Below are 22532 nucleotides of genomic sequence, written 5' to 3'. Positions count from 1 at the left end.
CCTCTCCCTGTTTTATCCTCACAACAACCCTGTGAGGGAGGGAGGGCTAAGAGTCCATGAGAGACGTTACCCAGTGAGCTTCATGGCTGAGTGCGAACCAGATGCCCATGGGAAGCCTGTAAACAGAATCTGACCACAACAGCACTGCTTCAGACAGTGGAGGTAGAAGCCACAGTAGCAAAACTGTTTCACCTGTTTGTTTGTTTGTTTGTTTGTTTGTTTGTTTGTTTGTTTGTTTGTTTGTTGTGCGAGATGGCGCTTCACCCCACCTTACCCTCATGTGTCAGTCAGTCCAGCAGTTTGCCACAAACAGCACCTTCAGTAAGTGCTAGGAAAAGGAGGAAAGGCGGCTGGGAGTTTGGAGTTTGCTCAAGCACCTATAAGGCAGCATCAGGTTACCGGGAAAGGGGGTGGGCCCATGCAAATCACAGCTGCTCTGGGTGGCTTAAAGAATTAAAAAAAAACAACCATTACAGGTCTCGGGAGTTAAATGCAAAGTGAAAAGGTGGAGTAGTCGGCCCGGATGCAACTCTCTTTTGCTCCAGACCCAAGACACCTGAAGGGATGCAGTCCCAGAAAATGAGATACTACCACTGCGCGTGGGAACAGAGTGACTGACCCGAGTTTGGCTCTCACTTCTTCCTGCTTGGCAGTTGTGGTGTTTTTAAGCCCAGAAGAACTAAATATCCAATCGCAACATTTTTTGTTTCAAAAGAGGGACGCCAAGTGTCCCCTTTCTCGCTCCTCCAGCGATGCCCCCCCAGGAGCTACTGGATTACTCGCCCACCTTGAGAAGATGCAGCACCCCCAGCAGAGGCAGCGGCTCCGAGCTGGGCATCAAGTGTGTCCTCATAGGAGATGGGGCAGTCGGCAAGACCAGCCTCATTGTCAGCTACACAACCAACGGATACCCAGACCAGTACCAGCCCACGGCGCTGGACACCTTCTCAGGTAAGCAGAGCGGAACCTGGGCAGCTCCTTCCTTCCTGATATGTACTGGGGTCCATTTTGCCACAATGGGGTACGCTGTGGCCTGTTGTCATTTTGGCGCTCTGCGTTCTTGACTAATTGCAACAAGACCTTTCGCAGTGACAAGTGGGATACAAAGTTCATGATTAATAGATCAATGGCATGTGTGACAATTGAGATATATTGAGATGTATATTATTGAGATATATATCGAGATACATATTATTAAACTGCTGGCTTAAATGACTGTGTTTTATTAGAATAGGATGTTGTAATTTAATATTGTTTGCAATGTAAGAAGTCTGAGTGGGGATTAAAAATATATATACATACATATTAAGAAGCAATTAAGTAAGCATGCAAAGGATTGCTTTTTTCTCCCCCCCCCCCACCCTGTGCCTTTAACAGTAGCATGGGAGGTGGAAATTCACCAGGTGAAGCTATCTCCAGCAGGCAGATGCAGAGCCAGGGAAAACTTTGCTTACTGATTATCTCCTTTCAAATGTGAGTTTTGCCAGAAGAAAATGAGGGGGAGGCCTGCATGTGTTTTCTGTTCCAAGCAAAGACTTTTGGATCTTCTCTTCTTGGGTGTAATTGGAGTTGTAGTGGAGGGGCTGCAGCTGCTGCAAACAACCAGCCTTCTGAGCCCAGTATCATATACTGTAATTGGCCAGCCAGTTGCAGCAATCGGATGGTGTTCATCTGTCAAGGAAATAGATTGTGAAGCAGTTTAACCTGATCCCTTACAAAACTTCATTGGCACCACAACCCCAATGCATGTCTGCTCAGAGAAGCTAAATGGGACTTCCTCCCAGAGAAGCTGCTTTCCTATAAATGCTTAGTACAGTGGCCTTCATTGCCTGTTGCTTTAAGCCACAGTTAAACTTAGCTATGCGCTGGTGCAGGCGAGGTGGGGGGAAAGGGAAGTAATTACAGTGGTACCTTGGGCTAAGAACTTAATTCATTCTGGAGGTCCGTTCTTAACCTAAAACTGTTCTTAACCTGAGGTACCACTTTAGGTACCATGCGAGTAGCGCTGTGGGTTAAACCACCGAGCCTAGGGCTTGCTGATCAGAAGGTTGGCGGTTTGAATCCCTGTGACGGGGTGAGCTCCCGTTGCTTGGCCCCTGCTCCTGCCAACCTAGCAGTTCGAAAGCACGTCAAAGTGCAAGTAGATAAATAGGTACCGCTCCGGCGGGAAGGTAAACGGCGTTTCCATGCACTGCTCTGGTTCGCCAGAAGTGACTTAGTCATGCTGGCCACATGACCCGGAAGTTGTACGCCGGCTCCCTCGGCCAATAAAGTGAGATGAGCACCGCAACCCCAGAGTCGTCCGCGACTGGACCTAATAGTCAGGGGTCCCTTTACCACTTTAGCTAATGGGACCTCCCGCTGCCGCCGCCCCATGATTTCTGTTCTCATCCTGAAGCAAATTTCTTAACCCAAGGTACTATTTCTGGGTTAGCGGAGTCTGTAACCTGAAGTGTCTGTAACCCAATGTACCACTGTACAACCACTTCATTCATCAAAGTTTGAAGGGCTTGTGGTTTGTGTCTCTACAGATAAACCATGAACTGTCACCAAGGTTTGTTCATGGTTTGGGAGAGAAAAACCTGAACCCTGGTTTGGTTGTAAAGCTAAGCCAAACCATGGCTTAGCTCCTGGTAGCAGGGCAGCAACAAAAGCTTTACCTTTAAACTATAATTAAGCTTCTGTGTGATTTAAAGTGATGTGTGAATGAGGCCATTATTTAAAGCACCAGTAGCCATATGTATCTTACATAGTCCCACCAATATTGAATCAGTGTCAATATCTTTAAGAGGTTTTGAAAGAAAATTAAAAAGCTGTCAAGTGGACACATCTTGAACCCTGAAAAAAAAAATATAAAGGAAACAGGTTTGGTCTTCTACCCGAAACATGGGTGGCAGCACTCTCGCTTAACTAACTGTGGAAGACTGTTCAACTGGTTTTGGGTGTTTCTAATTGGGAGAGTAAACCTCAAGAGACTGTGTTTCCAGTTCAAGCATAGGAAAAGAGGAGAGAGCAGTTGTGACATTTGAAGCTGTGTTAGTAATTCATTTATTAGGATGAAACTCCCCATAGCACGTGGGGCTGGATTGCCTTAAGCTCTGTACAGACAGGAGGTTTCCCACACTGCAGCTCATGTGATAGGGCACTGAACTGGAAATGCAGGAAGGATCATATGGAAGGTAGAAAAAGAAGCAGACATTTGGAGGGATTGTTTGCCAACTGACAGAACATGCTCTGAGTTCTGTACTTCTTAGGGAATAAGATCAGGCATGATTTTACTATGGTAGCATACATTTCCACAGGAACAGTAAAGTGGTTAGAGTGTCGGACTAGGACCTGGGAGACCAGGCTTCAAATCCCCACCCAGCCATGAAGCTCACTGGGTAACTCTGGGCCAGACACTGTCTTTCTCAGCCCAACTTACCTCACAGGGTTGTTGTGGGGATTAAATGAGGCAGGGAAGAACCATGTACACCATCCTGAGCTCCTGGGAGAAAAAAGTGGAGATCTCAATCCTGATCTCCCAGGTCCGATGCTCTAACCACTACTCCATACCACTACTCAGTATGGTTCACATTAAAATGCCAAGCATTAAACAACTCCCCTAAACAGGGCTGCCATCAGATGTCTTCTAAAACCCAGATAATTGTTTATTTCCTTGACATCTGATGGGGTGGTGTTCCACAGGGCAGGAGTGACTACTGAGAAGTCCCTCTCCCTTGTTTCCTGTAACCTCACTTCTCGCAATGAGGGAACCGCCAGAAGGCCCTTGGAGCTGGATCTCATGATATGGGTGGAGACTCTTCTTCAGATATACAGGGTCAAAGCCAGAGGTGTGTGTCATGCACCTGGGGAACCACCAATGAGGGAAATCACCCCCTCTCCCTGCCAAAAGTCTCTGCCAATATAATCCAGGATCAGGAAGTCCCTGAGATGTTCTGGACCCAAGTTGTTAAAGAACCAAGTTTGTTTGTTCTTCTATTTGGAAAGTCCAATTTCATCATTGTTATGGTCAACAGATGCATTTTCAAAAAATGGAAGTTAATATTCAATTATATATTACATTTCTTTCCTGCCATTCCTCCTAAAGGGACAACAAATGCATTGGCGTTGAAACAGTGCAAAATTAAGCACCTGGGTTTGTTTACTTCAAACACAACCCTCTTTCTTTCAATATTAAGAATTAATTTTAGGCTTCAAAAGGATTTCATTACAACACTAGCTGTTGCCATGTGTGTCTAAATGATCTGGCTCCCTGCCTTCTCATCCCATTGGGGCCTGCCCTGCCCCACACTCTCTCAAGGCTCTTCAAAGGCCATTAGTCCCCGCCTCAAGAGAGTTTCTGTCAGTCTGGATGCCTTGTAAGGAGAAGGGAGGAAAAGGCACAGCGGGTGAGAACTAGGTGTGAGGACTCTCCTAGTATTGCCTGTGAATTGCATAGGCAAAGGGATTACCTGTGGAAAGAGGAGGGGGTGTTTATTGTATCTCTAATTGGGATGGAGAATTTCAGGTGCCAGGAGGCAGCTGTGTGGAATGATGGTTCCAAAGTCAAAAAGGGATTGGAACATTCTTGGGTCTTAAAAGATTTCATACTGGAACCCTGCACAAAATGTCAACCAAACATTTTTTATGAAGTAGGCCATTGCCTTTAAGGTATCAGGGCACAATGCGTTTTCCTTGCAGCCTTCCTTAACTCATGCTGCAAAGGCTGCAATCCCATGCAGGCTAACTTGAGAGCCAGCCCTATTGAACACATTGGGATTTACTTCTGAGTAAACAGGGTGTTCTTGGACAGTGTTCTCGAAGCTACCAACATGAGTTTGACCAAACTGTGGGAGGCAGTGGAAGACGGGAGTGCCTGGCGTGCTCTGGCCCATGGGGTCACGAAGAGTCGGACACGACTAAACAACTAAAGAACAACAAACAGGGAGAGGATGGGGGTTTAGAAAGAAATGGCTGCAATCCATTTACCTGAGAGTAAAGCCCATGGAGTGGACGCAGGTGGCGCTGTGGGTTAAAGCCTCAGCGCCTAGGACTTGCCGATCGAAAGGTCGGCGGTTCGAATCCCTGCGGCGGGGTGCGCTCCCGCTGCTCGGTCCCAGCGCCTGCCAACCTAGCAGTTCGAAAGCACCTCCGGGTGCAAGTAGATAAATAGGGACCGCTTACCAGCGGGAAGGTAAACGGCGTTTCCGTGTGCGGCTCTGGCTCGCCAGAGCAGCGATGTCACGCTGGCCACGTGACCCGGAAGTGTCTCCGGACAGCGCTGGCCCCTGGCCTCTTAAGTGAGATGGGCGCACAACCCCAGAGTCTGTCAAGACTGGCCCGTACGGGCAGGGGTACCTTTACCTTTACCTAAAGCCCATGGAATTTTATTTGTTTTTTATTTGTACCTGAAGTCTGCTCTTCACCAAATGTCCCAGGGCAGCTTACCAACCAACCAACCAACCAACCAACCAACCAACCAATCAAATAAAAATTCAAGGATAAAACTATTGCAAATCGGAAAACGAAATCGCAAAATTCTGAAGCTCTCTTTTGAAACAGTCAGAAAACGATTGCATCAATTTCTTGGTATCAATTGGTTAGGTTCCGCCAGCCCCTTTGAAAGTTTCCAAAAAGTCTGTCTCTTTATATTTTGGAAACAGTGGTAGTATATCAGCCTGCAATAAGTAGAACACATCTTGACAGATATTTGGGGCAGCTGTGGGAGTAAAGCAGTGTTTCCCAACCTTGGGCCTCCAGATGTTTTTGGCCTACAACTCCCATCATCCCTAGCTAGCAAGACCAGTGGTCAGGGGTGATGGGAATTGTAGTTCAAAAACAGCTGGAGGCCCAAGGTTGGGAAACACTGGAGTAAAGGGTGTACATCTCAAGCATGTTTTAATTGAGCTGCTTGAAGTAGGGTAAAAGGGGTGGAGCAAGTAAAGAAACTAAACCTTAGTTAAACTAGGCCCCAGTTTGAATCTCACCTCTGCTCTAATCTCACTAGATGGCACTCTCTTTTACTTAGCCTCCTGTCTGCATAATGGGGTGACGAATCTACCTTACAGGATGGTTGCAAAGATTATGTATTTGAAAGACTTTGAACACTTTAAAGTGCTCAGTAGAATTGAGACTGACTTTTACCTTAGGATCTGGCTGTAAAACAGTTTCACCTTTTATTTTATTTCTTTCGTTATTTATAAAATATTTACATACAGCTTGGAATATGCAGAAACGGTGAAACTTGCCAGAGAAATAAGTAATCAAGATAAAAAATAAAAATAAAATAAAATAATGGAAATGGTTTATTGAATATTTACAGATAAATTATAAACAGATAAAAACTTTGGCAGGATTATTGTAACAACCTGCAGTTTTATAAGAGTATATATTTAAAGAAGATGAATAAATGAGTAAATTAAGTTAATTTGAATATGCAGAAGATATTTTTTTAAAAAAATTAAGGAACCACAGAAAAAGGGGGAGGTAAGTCAAGTTTTGAAATGTCAAAATGAATGTAAAATTAATGAAATGTATAAACTTGTAAAGTATAAATAAATAAATAAAATGGGGAAAAATATTTACATCCAGCTAGTCATTAAAAAAAAATCAGAGCGGTTTACAACAATTATACATGAAGCCATACTATAGAAGCCATATAAAATATGTATTCTTAATTGCCTGTATAAGCCTCATGGAACAGAAAAGTTTTCAGCAGGCATTTAAAGTTGAACCTTTCCCCTACACTGCACATAGACTCCCCTAGAAAAATGAGTAGTCTAGTGCAAATAGGCTGAGAATGTCTGGAGGCGATATCTCTGTTCTTTTAATTGGAAGCATGTGTAATGTTTAGATGGCAGGCAGACTGTGACTCAGAGAGCAAAGACACCAATTTCATATGTCAGCGGTCATTCCGCTGCTGGTCATTTAGTATAATCATTCATCTATTTTCAGGTTTCACCTGTTGCTTTTATTGTTGTGTTTTACTGAATTGATCTGTTATTTTCTGCACTGTCCTGAAATCTTAATATGGTTGAGGGGAGTATATAAATGTAAACCTAGTGGTTGGTTAGGTTGCCACTGCTGCCCCCCCCCCGGGTACTGGTCAGGGGGGACGGCAGCGCAGAAATCTCGCCTCACGCCTCTCCACTTTTTCAGTTTCTGGTCCATGTTCTCACCTGGCTTCAGAGGCGCCACTACAATTCCTGGCCAAGGGTGCAAAGGAGCCTCAGTTCTTCTGTTGAGAAGCAGTTTCCTTACACTGGCAACTGTGTGGGGGCTGGGTATTTAATATTGTGAAGGCTGTGACGGCTTTGCTCCACACCCAATTTGACACAGCTGATCGCTAACCTTTGGGAGACCAGGCAAGGCCTTATCCTGATTAGGGGCTATTGTATATGGCTATCTTCCTGATCTTCAAATTTATTTGCAAGATATGGCAACAGCAGCTTAATTGCTCTTTCTGCCCTGTGCCTCCTTGTTCCCAGTGCTCACAGAACAGGCTTTGCAATCTTCTTTTTGAAATGTGTTTGTTTGTTTTTGACACTCCTCCAAGGACTCAAGGCAGGATACAATGCACCCTTATCTCATTTTCTTCTTCACACAATAGCAGTCTGAGAGATAGTGACTTATCTAAAGATAGCCAATGAGTTTTCATAGGTAAGCACTTATTTGATCCCTGGTTCCCATGCCCATGCTATGTCCACACTATGCTAGGGTAGCCATCTGCCCTGCTTTACAGAGGAATGGTCCTCTGTTGAAAGTTGCCCTTCATTTCAAGGGCTGCCCAGTCCAAATCTGGTTTAAAGACTAAAAAAGCCCATCAGAAAGTACAACAGGGGTCTTGGAGCTGCCCTTCAACACTGAAAGCAGCTGGGCAGCAGACATGCAGGTCCTGGTCTTCCCCACTATGGCGAGATGTGTTGTATTCATATTTAAATAATAGTAATTAATTTTAAATCTGTAGTATATGCACAGGTTATGTGAATCTTTTTTTGTTGCATTTCTTCTTTTTGGTGAGGCATAAGTGGCCACCACCACAAGTGATTATTCACTGCACCTTTGAGGGGCTGCCTCAAATTAGGGTCCATAAGGACATTGTCATGAGTTCTGCCTTCCAGGCCAAGCTGCAATACATGGCTAAACTTAAATTATCATCTTATGAGCAAGAAAAGGTCTGAGCCACATGGTCAAATCTTATCAGCTATACACCTGAATAAGTTGTCTAAAAAAAACAACAACCCCAAACTAACAATCTCACTGGAGTTTCCCTCCACAAGTTTCTCGAAAGATTTGTCCTTTGTTTTTTTATGCATTGTCCACTGTCAGGGTTAGGCTTCTCTTATGGAAATAATCACGTTTTCCCAGAACCCAAATTATAATGTTTGGAGGCTGTCTGCAGGCAGCACATCTTTGTTGTGTAGGATATGGGAGAACCACACAATCCAACACACACACACATGTATGGTTGCAACAAGGCTAACACTTGTGGGAAGTGGCTGCCTTTAGAATACAGTGGTACCTCTGGTTACGAATGCTTCGGCCTACAAACTCTGCTAACCTGGAAGTAGCTGCTCCTGGTTGCAAACTTTGTCCCAGGATGCGAGCGGAAGTCACGCACTGGCAGCAGTGGGAGACCCCATTAGTGAAAACTCGTCTCAGGATAAGAACGGCTTCAGCTTAAGAACAGATCTCCAGAACGAATTAAGTTTGTAACCAGAGGTACCACTGTAACAGATCATGAGTAGTAAGTGCCATTACCTTCTTCCTGGTAAGTGACCAGAGAGAAGATAATGGCATTTGACAAATAATAATAATAATAGTAATTTATTATTTATACCCCGCCCATCTGGCTGGGCCTCCCCAACCACTCTGGGCGGCTTCCATAGAAACCAAAAATACAGTAAAAAAGCAAATTTATGTATATATTGTTACTATCCACAGCACCTCCACCTAATAAGGATTCAGTTTCAATTTGTTGGCCCTTGTCCAGCCCATCACTGACTCTACACACTGGCCTGGCTTCCCTGATTCAGATGCAAGTGGAATACAGAGTGGGTGTCATCTGCATATTGATGAAGCCACACTCCAAACCCCCAGCACCACCCAGCAGTTTCATGGAAGCATTTATTAATACAAGATGGGGACGTGGGTGGCACTGAGGTCTAAACCACTGAGCCTCTTGGGCTTGCCAATCAGAAGGTCAGCAGCTTGAATCCTTGCGATGGGGTGTGCTCCCGTTGCTGTGTCCCAGCTCCTGCCAGCCTAGTAGTTTGAAAGCACACCACTGCATCAATAGGAGTATAGCATCTAGATCAAGGGAAGTAATAGTGCCACTGTATTCTGCTCTGGTCAGACCTCACCTGGAGTACTGTGTCCAGTTCTGGGCACCACAGTTCAAGAAGGACACTGACAAACTGGAACGTGTCCAGAGGAGGGCAACCAAAATGGTCAAAGGCCTGGAAACGATGCCTTATGAGGAACGGCTAAGGGAGCTGGGCATGTTTAGCCTGGAGAAGAGGAGGTTAAGGGGTGATATGATAGCCCAAGGGGTGCATATGATAGCCATATAAAAGGATGTCACATAGAGGAGGGAGAAAGGTTGTTTTCTGCTGCTCCAGAGAAGCGGACACGGAGCAATGGTTCCAAACTACAAGAAAAAAAATTCCACCTAAACATTAGGAAGAACTTCCTGACAGTAAGAGCTGTTCGACAGTGGAATTTGCTGCCAAGGAGTGTGGTGGAGTCTCCTTCTTTGGAGGTCTTTAAGCAGAGGCTTGACAACCATATGTCAGGAGTGCTCTGATGGTGTTTCCTGCTTGGCAGGGGGTTGGACTCGATGGCCCTTGTGGTCTCTTCCAACTCTATGATTCTGATTCTAAGTAGATAAATAGGTACCACTGCAATGAGAAGGTAAATGGCGTTTCTGTGAGCTCTGACTTCCGTCAAAGTGTTCTGTAGTGCCAGAAGCGGTTTACTCATGCTGGCCACATGACCTAGAAAGCTGTCTGTGGATAAACACTGGCTCACTCGGCCTGAAAACGGAGATGAGCACAGCACTCCATAGTCGAATTTGACTGGACTTAACCATCCAGGAGTCCTTTACCAGTGTGGTATAGTGGTTAAGAGCAGTGAACTCGTAATCTGGTGAACCAGGTTCGTGTCCCTGCTCCTCCACATGCAGCTGCTGGGTGACCTTGGACTAGTCACACTTCTCTGAAGTCTCTCAGCTCCACTCACCTCACAGAGTGTTTGTTGTGGGGGAGGAAGGGAAAGGAGATTGTTAGCCGCTTTGAGACTCCTTAGGGTAGTGATAAGGCGGGATATCAAATCCAAACTCCTCCTCCTCCTCCTCCTCCTCCTCCTCCTGCTCCTCTTCTTTCTTCAATACAAGATGAATCCCCACAGTGCACCACAGTATAAATGCTACGAGGCTAAGCAGAAAATCTCTAATGCTATTCTCTGGTAATGGTCCTATTGATAGAAACAGAGCCACTGTAACACAGTGCCCCCAATTCCTACGCCAGGAGGATACTGTGGTCAGAAGAAGAAGAAGAAGAGTTTGGATTTAAATCCCGCCTTTCACTCCCTTTAAGGAGTCTCAAAGCGGCTAACATTCTCCTTTCCCTTCCTCCCCCACAATAAACACTCTGTCAGGTGAGTGGGGCTGAGAGACTTCAGAGAAGTGTGACTGGCCCAAGGTCACCCAGCAGTTGCATGTGGAGGAGCGGAGACTCGAACCCGGTTCCCCAGATTAGGAGACTACCGCTCTTAACCACCACACCACACTGGCTCTCAAGTCAGTGGTATGAAGCACAGCCAAGAGGTCCAACAGACTCAACTGGGTACCATTCTGTCTGTCACTCTCCCAAATATAATCAACCAGGGTGACGAAGGCTGTTTCAATGCTATATTCAAATCTGAAGCCAAACTGAAATGGGTGCACATAATCTGCTGTATCCAGGGATAGCAGCCACCACACAATCTCCCTGCCCAGTAAGTGATTATTGCAACTGGGTGGTAGTTATCTAAAACCTCAGGTTCTGGGGAGACCATCTTCAAGAGGGGATGCACCACTGCATCCTTTAATGCCGTGGGCATCTTCTCCTCCATAAGTGAGGCATTAAGTGCTCCCTACCCATCTCTGCTTAAACGGCCAAGAGAGAATGCAATGGGCCTGATCCCTTCCAGGGTCCTGTCCCTCCTCAGGCAGCAACAACTGATCTCACCGACTTCAAGCAGACAGTGCTCTAACCACCTTCACAGGACTTGCATTAACTGTGACAGCAAGTGAAATGTGGATACGAGCAATTTTGCTGATTGCCGTCAAAGGCTGCTTTGCTATGGTTATCTGCTTTCTCTTCAGGGCTGGATTTCAACAGCCCATTCACCACTTGGAAAAGCAACACTGGGCAGTCCACCGAGAAGGCATACAGTGTACAAAGACAGCCCCATGGTTATCATGTCCTGAGGCAGAGCAGAAAATTGGCCCTGACACAGATCTTGGTCCATGTCACAAACAACCTGGAGAGAACCTCTGCTACTTCAGACGCAGGAAGGCTGTCGGGAAGGGGGGGTGGGTGCTACTTCACCAACACCCCAGGCTGCTCTGTAGCTCAGCCCCTCTGGTGCAGATTCTCATATCCAGTTCCCAGACAGGCTTCCTGGTGAGAAATTAGTTTCCCATGCATACAGGTTTAGATCTGAACTACCAATAACCTGTCATTTCAAGTTAGTTCGTCACTCGGGGTCAGAAATATGCATAAATATTGACCTTCAACCACCAAACTATCCTGTTTAGCCTGCTTCTCCGTTATGCCGAAATTCTTCCATTGCGTATAGGAGGGGCCAATGCAAGGTTTTAGAGAGACCTACAAAATTGTAGTGATGGGGGAAGAAAGAAGCAAACTTCCTCATACCGAGGTGCTGTGCATTATAAAGGTAAAGGTAAAGGTACCCCTGCCCGTACGGGCCAGTCTTGACAGACTCTGGGGTTGTGCGCCCATCTCACTTAAGAGGCCAGGGGCCAGCGCTGTCCGGAGACACTTCTGGGTCACGTGGCCAGCGTGACATCGCTGCTCTGGCGAGCCAGAGTCGCACACGGAAACGCCGTTTACCTTCCCGCTGGTAAGCGGTCCCTATTTATCTACTTGCACCCGGAGGTGCTTTCGAACTGCTAGGTTGGCAGGCGCTGGGACCGAGCAGCGGGAGCGCACCCCACCGCAGGGATTCGAACCGCCGACCTTTCGATCGGCAAGCCCTAGGCACTGAGGCTTTAACCCACAGCACCACCTGCGTCCCAAATGCATTTGGATGCCCTGAAATGGGGGTCACAGTTCTGCACCTTTTCACACTGCCACCACGTACCCTTCTCTCTGTTGCCATAATTTACGAATGAACCCTGTGCTCCTCCCAACTTCTTTCTCTTTCCTCTTTCCTGATTCTTTTCCAGTTGGTTCACCCAGGTAAAGAGAGGAAGATAAGCACAGGCAGTTACTAAGGAAATGTATGTGATTTTCCTCCTCCAGAAGAATGGAGGGCAGTAACAGCTGAGGGACTGTCCTGAAACCACCTAGTCCAGGGTTTATCTGACTGGGGCTGGTAGGAGTTTGATCCCAATAACATCTGGAAGGCCACAGATTCCCCCAAACCTGATGTACAGGGTAGGCTGCAAAGTGACAGAAGCAATAAAGCCCCAGGGAACTTACAGTCTGTATCCTATTGGTTCACAGTTCTCACATGAATTTCTGATAAAGTATTTGGGGCAGTATACAACTACCACATCCTGTTGGTGCCTTTATTTCTGCTTGCTCAACAGGACATCCCCCCTACACATGTCCTGCATCCTCCCTCAAACACTGCACATGCCAGTTATTTATTTCCCAGTTAACCCCCACCCATGGGATTGGCAAATACGTAAATACTTAGAAATGAGACACCAAGAGGGAAATGCTCAGCATCTTGAAGATCAAAGTAGAATCTTTTGATCAGGAACAGGTTTCCCTTCTTTCTCTGTGGTTACGATATGCTAACGGGCTCAGCTATAAAGAAGTGATGTATTTCACACCAGCTCTTCTGATGGCTGAAGAGGCACTCTAGGACCTTGAGCTATCCCTGCATCTCTCTTTTTTAACCTGTTTTTGTACTTATGTGGAGCCATTTTTAAACCCCCTTCTCACCCAACACAGTGGCAGGCAAAAATGTTCATTGCGCTCCAAACATTGAACCCTAAAATTCAATAAGGAAACCTCTATTTTCACCCGGTCACGTGATAACGATGCAACCATGTGTGCGGATATTCAGGGTTGGCCCAATAGTGTGAAGGTCTTGCTTAGACCCAGATATGTTCTATCTGGCACATGGCCCCTTAGAAAGAAACAGGAGACCAGCTCCTGAAGGTGAGGCCTAGCTGGAAGAGTTTGTTGTTACCCTTTGCAGAATCCTAGGCCTTATCAAGAAAGACATTGCACGTTCTTTTGTAATTCACACACACACACACACACACACACACACACAAGGTTAATTTATCATTAACTCTGTCAGTAATGTATTCATACATAAACAGCAAAGGGCAAGACATCTACCAGCGTAGTCTTGAGTGGGGAAACTGATGCCCTCCTAACATTGTTGGACTTCAACGCCTGATACCCCTGACCATTCCAGTGACCCTGCTTTTGTATCTGTTTTGCCACATTGAGCCAACCAAAGTCTTTTGCCTTTCCCTGTGCCTCACTTGCTACCTTTAACACCTTGGCTGCACTTCAAGGAATATCCAAGCCCAGCCCAGTTGACAGCTTGGAGGCCTTGAGTCCCTAGGAGCCTGCCTGGCCGCTGAGGCAGCATGTAATGAAATTACTGAAGTGAAAACTGATGGCTCCTTTCTAATTGTCCCATGCCTAAGAGGAGTTTGTACTCCATTTTTCTTTAACCAAAATCCCCTAACCTACTTATTTAAACTACTGTGGGATCTTCAACAGTAACTTTGAATGTATCTTACTGCCTTTCCGTGGTGTAGGATTTTCCACAAATACAGTGGTACCTTGGGTTAAGAGGTCCGTTCTTAACCTGAAACTGTTCTTAACCTGAAGCACCACTTTAGCTAATGGGGCTTCCCACTGCTGCGCGATTTCTGTTCTCATCCTGAAGCAAAATTCTTAGCCTGAGGTACTATTTCTGGGTTAGCGGAGTCTGTAACCTGAGGTACCACTGTAATGCACTGTGACTGTGCTGTCTTGTTCTCTTGTCTCCATTTCAGTACGTTTCTGTTTTTCTGCAGTTCCAAAATGCTCCTTGATTCCGTAGTCCCAAAACACCTGTTTGTTTATCCTTTGATGCATTTGCGAATCTCTCCTCAAACTTGTGCTTCTGAGAATGGAGATCTCACATTTTCTAAGTGCTCAATGTGCAATATTTTGTAGCTGGAAAAATTAGTGGTCCCCCCCCCCTCCATTCATGGGAACGGCTATTGCAGAGGTAGCCAAAGTGTCAGTGGGGGTGGTATCCTCTGGGTACAACCTCCCTCCCCCTCAACACATAAAGTTTTATTTATTTTAAATTGGACATTTCACCACACTCCCTCTTTCCTGTGTAGGAGTGCACATCTCACCATGGAAAAAAGGGAAAGAAAGGGCTGTACAAAGGCACCACCTAGTTGCTCCATTGTCATTGAGATTCGGGGTGGGGAAGGAGCTGAGACACAGGCGAAAATGTGATCAGGGCACCCTTTGCCCCACTGCACCGAAAGGCCCCAAGGAAGGGAGAGTTATTTTGCTCAGTATGCTCAGTAGATCAATGTAAATTCTGAAGCGAGGTTGTTTGTGGTCACCTGCTAATGGCACAAAGCCTGAGAAAAGTTTAACCCTGTCTCTCTACAAAATAAAGAACCCATACACACCCCAGTTGAGGAAAGGACACAGTGGCAATATCACTAGTTGGTGCTAAGTATGGGCTATTGTTGTCTTTAGCACAGGATGTCTGCTTCTCTTGATTACACACTCCTGCTAATTATGCATTTTATCTTGGGTTGTTGTTTTTCTTTATTACCCTGTCTCTACATTCTCTGTAAGCTACCCCCAATATCTATTAATGTTCCAGAGCTCGTGTTGCTCACAGCTTCACTCTGTAATAGTTAGTTAAATGCAGCTCAAGGTAGCGGATAAGACTTTAAAAAAACATTCCTCCATGGTATATTTCCTTTCATTCATTTCATTTCAGTCATTCATTTGCATTCATTTGCATATTGTCACACACACTCCATTACATGGTCTCATCTGTGGTGTTCTTTGTCTCGTGAAGAGAAGCTACAAAACTGTGACATACTTCCAGTGGGGGCTGGCTCCCATTGGGACTGGTAGGGTGGAAGGCAGAGAGGACAACGGTCCTAGAAGCATAAAATTGCAGAGTTGGAAGGGCTCCTGAGGGGTCATCTAGTCCAACTCCCTGCAATGGAACCTGTAGCAGGGTGGGCAGAGAGCTCTCCTTCACGGAAAGTCTTCAAACAGAGGCTAGACCGAGATGCTCTCTAGCTCTGCATTTCTGCACTAACCAGAAAATTGGGCAATATTCTGTACAAGGGCCCCTTCTGCATTATTCTGCAGTGTTTCCATTTGAAAATAGATGTGGGCGGTCCTGGCTATGGAGGGTGTATCTGCATCTGTGCAATGACGTAGTTATACCAAGATAACAATCACCACTTCCTCCTTTCTTTATCTGGGGCATGTGCAGGGAGGAAAAGGCATGGATAACCAAATCAAGGGCAAGGTTTTCAAATGCGCATCAAGTACCTACATCCACCCATCCTTGTGGATGATCCAGTATAAACCTAGGTTGAAAACATCATGTTGAGTTCGGACATGAATGATTCCAGACTGAGAAAACTTTGTGCTTGTGCTTCAAATGGGATGGTGTATACGCAGCCTAAGTCACTGGGATTTGTACACTAGTGGAAGAAAACTGGCCTGCTGCAAAGGGATTGTACGAAACCTGCAAGGGAGAGGCCTTTATATTGAAATCCAAACTTGCTTGGTTGGTTTGTTGTTTTTTTAAAACTATACTGCAATTATGGAACAATGTTGTTGCAAACATTGCACAAATAATTCACCGTCAGTACAGTTTCGCTGTTGACAGTAAACTACGTTGGCTATTCATGGCTGGTTCCATCCCTTCATTAGTGTGGCAGCAAAAGAAGGGAGTAGCTGGACATATGGAGGAACGCTTGCTTTTCAAATGGCTGCTTTTTGACACTGTGCAGCTCCTCACATTCAAAGAGCTCCTAGGTATATAAAACAGGGGACATGTTAGTAGATGGGTGTGAAATATATCCAGCAATTACTCACTCCCAACCTTCTCTCTCTTTCTGTTTGCAGTGCAGGTCCTGGTAGATGGGGCACCACTTCGTATCCAGCTGTGGGACACTGCAGGACAGGTGAGACTCATAAATTAAAGGAGAATACGGGTTTGAGTTCTGATGGGGTGCCAAGAATGTCAGGAAGAAGGTGGTGAAAATCTGGGTCAAAGTGAAATTCTGAGTGGCATTAATAATTGCTCTTGTACAGCACATTTCAAGTTCTAAGATGTTTCAGATACATCACCCCTGTAATCCTTACTACAGACCTACTAGGCCAATCTTACCAAATTAAGAAAAAGCCCTGCTGGATCTGGCCAAAGATCCATTTAGTCCAGCATCCTGTTCTCACAGTGGCCAACCAGAGGCCTGTCAGAAGCCTACAAGCAGGACCTAAACGCAACCAAACTCTCCTTACTTGTGATTCGCTGGAACTGGTATTCCATACTGCCTCAGACAGTGAAACACAGCTAGGATCCCTGTACCGCAGCTGAGGGTATGCAGTATTGTCACCTGATGAGTTTGTGTTTGAGGTAACATTAGAACTGAGGGCTCCAGGAATTGAAATCTACTGAAGCCTCCACAGCCAGGGTACTGAAAAATGTGGGGTATCTCTGTATAGAAGTGCAGCCCTGGCTAGAGAAGCTTCCCAAGCGTTAATTGGAACTGGCTTTTTTTGCTTGGCTGAGATCCCTCTTTGTAGTGGACCTTAAAGTCTCTCCCTTTTACAGTCATACCTCGGGTTAAATGTGCTTCAGGTTGAGCGTTTTCAAGTTACGCTCCACGGCGACCCGGAAGTAACGGAGCACGTTACTTCTGGGTTTCGCCGCTCGCGCATGCACAAACGCTCAGAATGACGTCACGCGCATGCATGGAAGTGGCGAAACGTGGCACGCGCAGTCACATGTTATATTTTACTCAGGATGCGAACAGGGCTCCGGAACGGATCCCACTCGCATCCAGAGGTACCACTGTACATGGGCCAAACTGAGCTTCCTCTAGTTATGAGAGTGGGTGAGCTACCAAGTTGTCTTTGTTTCCCTTTGGTTACACTTGGAAAGCTCAAGCTGTTTTGTTTCTTGGCTTCAGAAGGTTTGCTGGGACAAAGGATGAAAATGTATGCTTTAGAGCAGGGGTCAGCAAGGTTTATCTTGCTTGGGCTCGATCGGTCTCGCAGAGATCCCTCCATGGGCTGGCTTGCATGCGCCCGCAATTTTGACGTCTATGCATGCGCAGACGTGATTTTTGGCATCTGCGTCTGCGCAGATGCAATTTCCGGCACCATGGAAGCAAGTCCCTGCACCGGTTTAGCGCAGCGCGCAAGCAGGTAACTCAGTTCGGGGGCGGCTCGGGGGCCAGTCAAATGACCTCTGCAGGCCACTTCCGGCCCATGGGCCTTAGGTTGCTGACCCCTGCTTTAGAGCTTTGTGGAAAAGACAGCATTACTACATTTTATGAGAACCCTCTAGCTTATCAGCCACAGCTAGTTTCTGCCGGTATGCAACATCTCCTATGTTTCCTCTGCAGGAAGACTTTGATTGCCTCCGTTCACTCTGTTACCCTGACACAGATGTCTTCCTGGTCTGCTTCAGTGTTGTAAATCCCACATCCTTCCAGAACGTTATGGAGAAATGGATCCCTGAAATACGGACACACAATCCCCAGACTCCCGTGGTGCTGGTGGGAACACAGTCAGATCTGCGGGACGACGTCAATGTGTTGATCAATCTGGACCAATATCATGCCGGGCCTGTGCCAAGAACTCAGGCCGAAGGCCTGGCTGAGAAAATCCGGGCTCAGACTTACATCGAGTGCTCTGCTCTGACTCAAAAGAACCTGAAGGAGGTTTTTGACACAGCCATCATCAGCGCAGTTGAGCACAAGGCCCAACAGGAAAAGAAAATGACAGCCAAGGGAATAAAAACTCTCTCCAAGTGCCGGTGGAAGAAGTTCTTCTGTTTTGTCTGAAGCTGGTTTGGGAATGAAGAGGCCTAGAAGTCGGGGTTGGACTTTGCACTTTCTGCCACAGAGGGCAAAGTGGCTAACTGAATGAAAAAGTGGCTCCAGCAAGGAGAGTGTCGCGAGCCAAGGGGACCTGGAGCCCCATGATTTGCTGGGTTGGGATAGAACTTTCCTGGAAGACAGGAAGTGGACTTGTGTAGTAGTGCCAGGATACCAAATGGCTCATGCAATCTCAATAGAACTGGGGTGGTTTGAAGCTTCTTGTACTGAGTTCAGTATTAAAGAATAGCCAAGCTTGTCATTTTAGGTACCCAGACAGCATGGGCAGTTTCCAGAACCTCCTCACAGCATCTTATTTAAACCCAGGAGAAGCCAATGCAGTGGGGTGGTGCCAGACCGCTGCCCCCCCCCCCCGACAATGGCATTTCTGCTTATTGGGGCAAGGGCAGGGCTGTAGGGCCAGTCTGACAGGAGCACCGGGTGCTGGTGTGCCCTCACAGCCTTGTCCTTCCCACAGCCCTGCCCCATAATTTGAAGTGGTCCCTTTTTCAGCCAAGCAGCAGCACTCCACCTCACGGGATTAAACCTGAGATATATTCTTGAGGCTGATATCTCCTTTTCAAGGCACAGGCAAGGATAGAGGGATTTCTCCCGGGAGACAACAATGTCAAATAACATGGCCTGCTCAAGGAAAAGGTATCTTTTATACTTTGCTTTCAGTCCTGCTTCAGGAAGCGGAATAAGTCCTCCAGACAGCAGGGTGTTTGTATGAAGGAATATCAGTTGTGTGGCACGTCTTTAAAAGGACAAAGCATTTTCTAGCGAAATGACATGGAATGATCCTTATGCTTCCACAATGCTATTCCAATACAGTACATCATTTTGGACATCATGTATTTGAGGTTTTTGGTGGGGTAGGGTACCTTCCGGCATCTAAATGTGAATATTTCCCTCTTAAGAAGGACCAAGTGCATTTGAAAGAACTGTAAGAAAATTTCACAAATATTGTAAAAGTGAGAAGATAAAATGGGAGGGAAATGGCAATATAGGAGAAGCACGTGACAAGAAGGGCAGAGAGATGGTAGGAATGAAGGAGAAGAGAGCGAGACAGAGAGAGATACAGAGGGAGTTTAAGGAAGGTGAAAGGGAGGCATAAAGGAGCATTTCCCAATGCAGTGCCCTCCAGATGTTTGAACTTCCTGGTCCCATCAGCACAGCTGGCTAAGGCTGGTGGAAGTTGTACCAGGCTGGCATAGACTAGAGAAACCAAGAGACAGGAGAGTATGTCGCCATGGGGTTTAGATTAGGTTGGCAGAGAGTTGTGTTTTTTTGCACTAAGAAACCCTTCAGTGACCTCACCTCTTGATGGTTAGTCATACCTCAGATTCAAATGAAGGAAGATGCAATAGAGGAATTGTCATGGAAATAAGATCTTTGATGTGCTGTACTAAAAGCAAGGAGAGAGACTGCTGTTCTTCCTGTATCAGGAAAGAACTGGCTTTGCGACCTATGGGTGGAGCGTGAGAGCCAGAAATTCTGGCAGCCCTGGAGTCGGAGAGATCTCACCTCTGGATAAGGATCCGAATGCAATCCTGGACCTTTGTATAAGAGGTGAGAGTGCCTGCAAATTGTATAGCAAAGAAAAAGAAGTGGCACTGTGTTACTAAATACACAAGTATTTTGGAATTCACCAGTTTCTTAAATGCCAGGCTTTGGAAAATGTGAATGAGAAGCGGGAACCTGAGTGGCTTTGCTTATTCAATTGATGTCTCCACAGGCAGGAAACAGCATCCAGATCAGGGATTGATCATCACATGCGGTAATCATGCGTATTTCCTTTTTGCTATGCGTAGATATACTGGGAAGCTCAGCCATGACTTTCCAGCATTTGTACGCCTTGTGTGATGATCAGCGCACAGTTTGCATGTTGGAAATGTGCTGTGTTTGAAGCAGTTCTTGATCATCGCTATTCTCGAGTTGCACGGCACACTTTTGCTGCACAAGTGGAAAACGCTGCATGTTGGGTCTTTATGCATTTCCATTGTACACGGGGGAAGGTCCTGGAATGAGGTTGGACATCATGGCAGCCCTGTGTTGAGGACTGAATCTTAAAGGCAGTGCCAACACCAGGAGTTCAAAGGAACTAAGCATGCTTCCCTTTTCCTGCAGTACTAGGGAAGGATGCATGGGTGTTGTCACTTCATGTTTGTAGCATTGGAGGGATTCCAAGGAGTTCTTCCTGGGAAAGAAAGGATCCTCAATCCTGTTCCCATTGCCCTAGGGACTGTGTATCATACACTTTTTGTTTTGTTTCCAAATAAAGATGTTTTGTTTAAGTATGAATGCGGTTCTGTGAATTATTTGCATTGGTGGGCAATACCTTCACAGATTAAATGGAAACGAATTCAAGGTATCAAAAGCCTAGTGACGATGAATAAGAGTCACAGAACATTTTCTTCCCGCAGAAGTAGCAAGACACAAGTTGCAAAATGTCAGGTGAATTAAATCCAAATTAAACTCGGCAAATTGGACTCCTCAGCCTTAATCACATGTGTGTGGTTGAATTATTGAAGACCTCATTCTATATAGATTGCTAAATAAATAAGCCACAAAATATCCCTCCAAAAGCAAAATAAACTGTTGGGAGCAGTACAGACATAATTAATAAATACAGATAATACAGGTGCCATCATACACAAAGTAGGCCATTGGGTGGAATTCAGTGTCGTGTTGTTATAATAGTTCCATCTGTGCAACCAGTTCAGTTTTCTGCATTATTTCTTTTGGCAACAGGAAAGAGTATCTGTGCTGTAAGGCCATTACTTTGATAAAATCATTATTTCGCAGCAAGCTACTTGGACGCCAGCAAAATAGACATAGACTAAGCACTTTGATCCTGCTGTAACCAACCGTCACTTGACCTGGCCAAGTTGCAGCATGCCTTGCTGCTTGGGCGGCAGCCAGGAGGGAGAGTTTCTGTTTTTGGTGTATTTAATTCTAAAGGAAATCCACAGTGACACAGATTTTAGAGTTGCTGTGTCAGCTGCTACTGCTGCTTTCCAGACTAGCTGATGAGAAGCAGTTTGATGGAAACCTATCTGACTGGGAGTGATAGCAAACTGTCAAATAACCTTTAGAGTAATTCATTGCAAAAAACCCAAACATTATCTTTTGGGAGTACAGCAAGCCTAGGAAAACACTTGAGGTAGGGGATCTAGTTCATAAGAAGCATTTTTATGGTGTTCCATATAAGAGTAAACTGATACCTTCCTCAGTTCCCCTGTGCTGAACCAAACTTGCTGGTAGACCCAATTATAAAAGCCTCAAGGCCACAGAAAGGTTCTATATTTTTAACAATAATGATAATTCATATAGCATTCTTTTGTACAAAATCTCTTAAATCTTTATTGCATTCATCTCGCAGAGTTAATATTACTAATTCAAAAAACTCTCTTAAAGTGCCAAATCTCTTACTATCTTTATTACAGACATAAAAGCTGAGAGTTTGTAATAACACAGTGCACTTACAAAGCACACTTCAAAGCGTTTCATATTTGTTTATCTCTATAATCCTTAACAAACTAGGTCAGAATAATTAATTGTCTCCATATTGCAGATGAGAGTGTGGAAACTGAGCAAACAATAATGGCTTGTTAAAAAGGACTTGAATCTATAGATTTCTCAGGTTCCCGTCATGGCAGCCACTCGTCAGCAATACCTCCAGAGAGATCCAGTTTTATGTGTGCGTTTTAAGCTGATTTTCTGCCTGCGGCATAAAGCCACCCATCCATTGACTCTTCTTCAAATCATGCTAAACCATGCGATGCTGCTGAATCATGGTGCAGAAGGCACAGAGCGAGGGCTACCTAAGGGCCAGTTTCAGTCTGGGCACACTCTTTCCAGATTATACCCGATACTGGCTGCATTCTTTCCACAGCTTTATAGTTAGCAGACGACAGCAGAAACTATGCAACTTAGCTCACTTGAAACCCCTTCTCTTGGCTCCATAAAAAGAGTGGTCTTTATCTATGCTATGATTTTTTTGCTGAAAATCTCCCACCAATGTGAGACTCATGTGAATGGCAGAATCCTGCAGCTGACTTCTAAATAATATTCCTCATCAATCCCAGCTGATAGCAAACCTAATTTATTCAGGGATGGGAATCTGCAGGGCCATTCACAGGAGGGTATCCGTTCTACCAACTCTAGCATTTGTAGTGTGGGAAAAACACAGCAAATGCCTTGC

At 45.6% G+C, this 22532-nt stretch overlaps 1 protein-coding gene across 2 annotated transcripts; it reads left to right on the top strand.

Annotated features, from left to right (window-relative positions):
• The first annotated feature begins 469 nt into the window (after positions 1 to 469).
• Positions 470 to 20629, top strand: RHOV (ras homolog family member V). 2 transcript variants are annotated; one of them, XM_079965213.1, is made up of 3 exons: positions 470 to 951; positions 16352 to 16405; positions 17852 to 20629. In XM_079965213.1, exons 1-3 carry the CDS (start codon positions 859 to 861, stop codon positions 18290 to 18292), a joined length of 588 nt encoding a protein of 195 aa, XP_079821339.1. In that variant the 5' UTR covers positions 470 to 858; the 3' UTR covers positions 18293 to 20629. The 2 variants fall into 2 exon arrangements, with proteins under 2 accessions (XP_079821339.1, XP_079821338.1); XM_079965212.1 differs by having other exon boundaries at positions 472 to 951; positions 16347 to 16405.
• The last annotated feature ends 1903 nt before the right edge of the window (positions 20630 to 22532 follow it).

This window comes from Podarcis cretensis (assembly GCF_951804945.1).
Source record: "Podarcis cretensis genome assembly, chromosome: 1".
In the NCBI taxonomy this organism is placed as follows: Eukaryota; Metazoa; Chordata; class Lepidosauria; order Squamata; family Lacertidae; genus Podarcis; species Podarcis cretensis.
The sequence above is the reverse complement of the archived record's forward strand: the minus strand, read 5'-3'. Positions and strand labels throughout refer to the sequence as shown.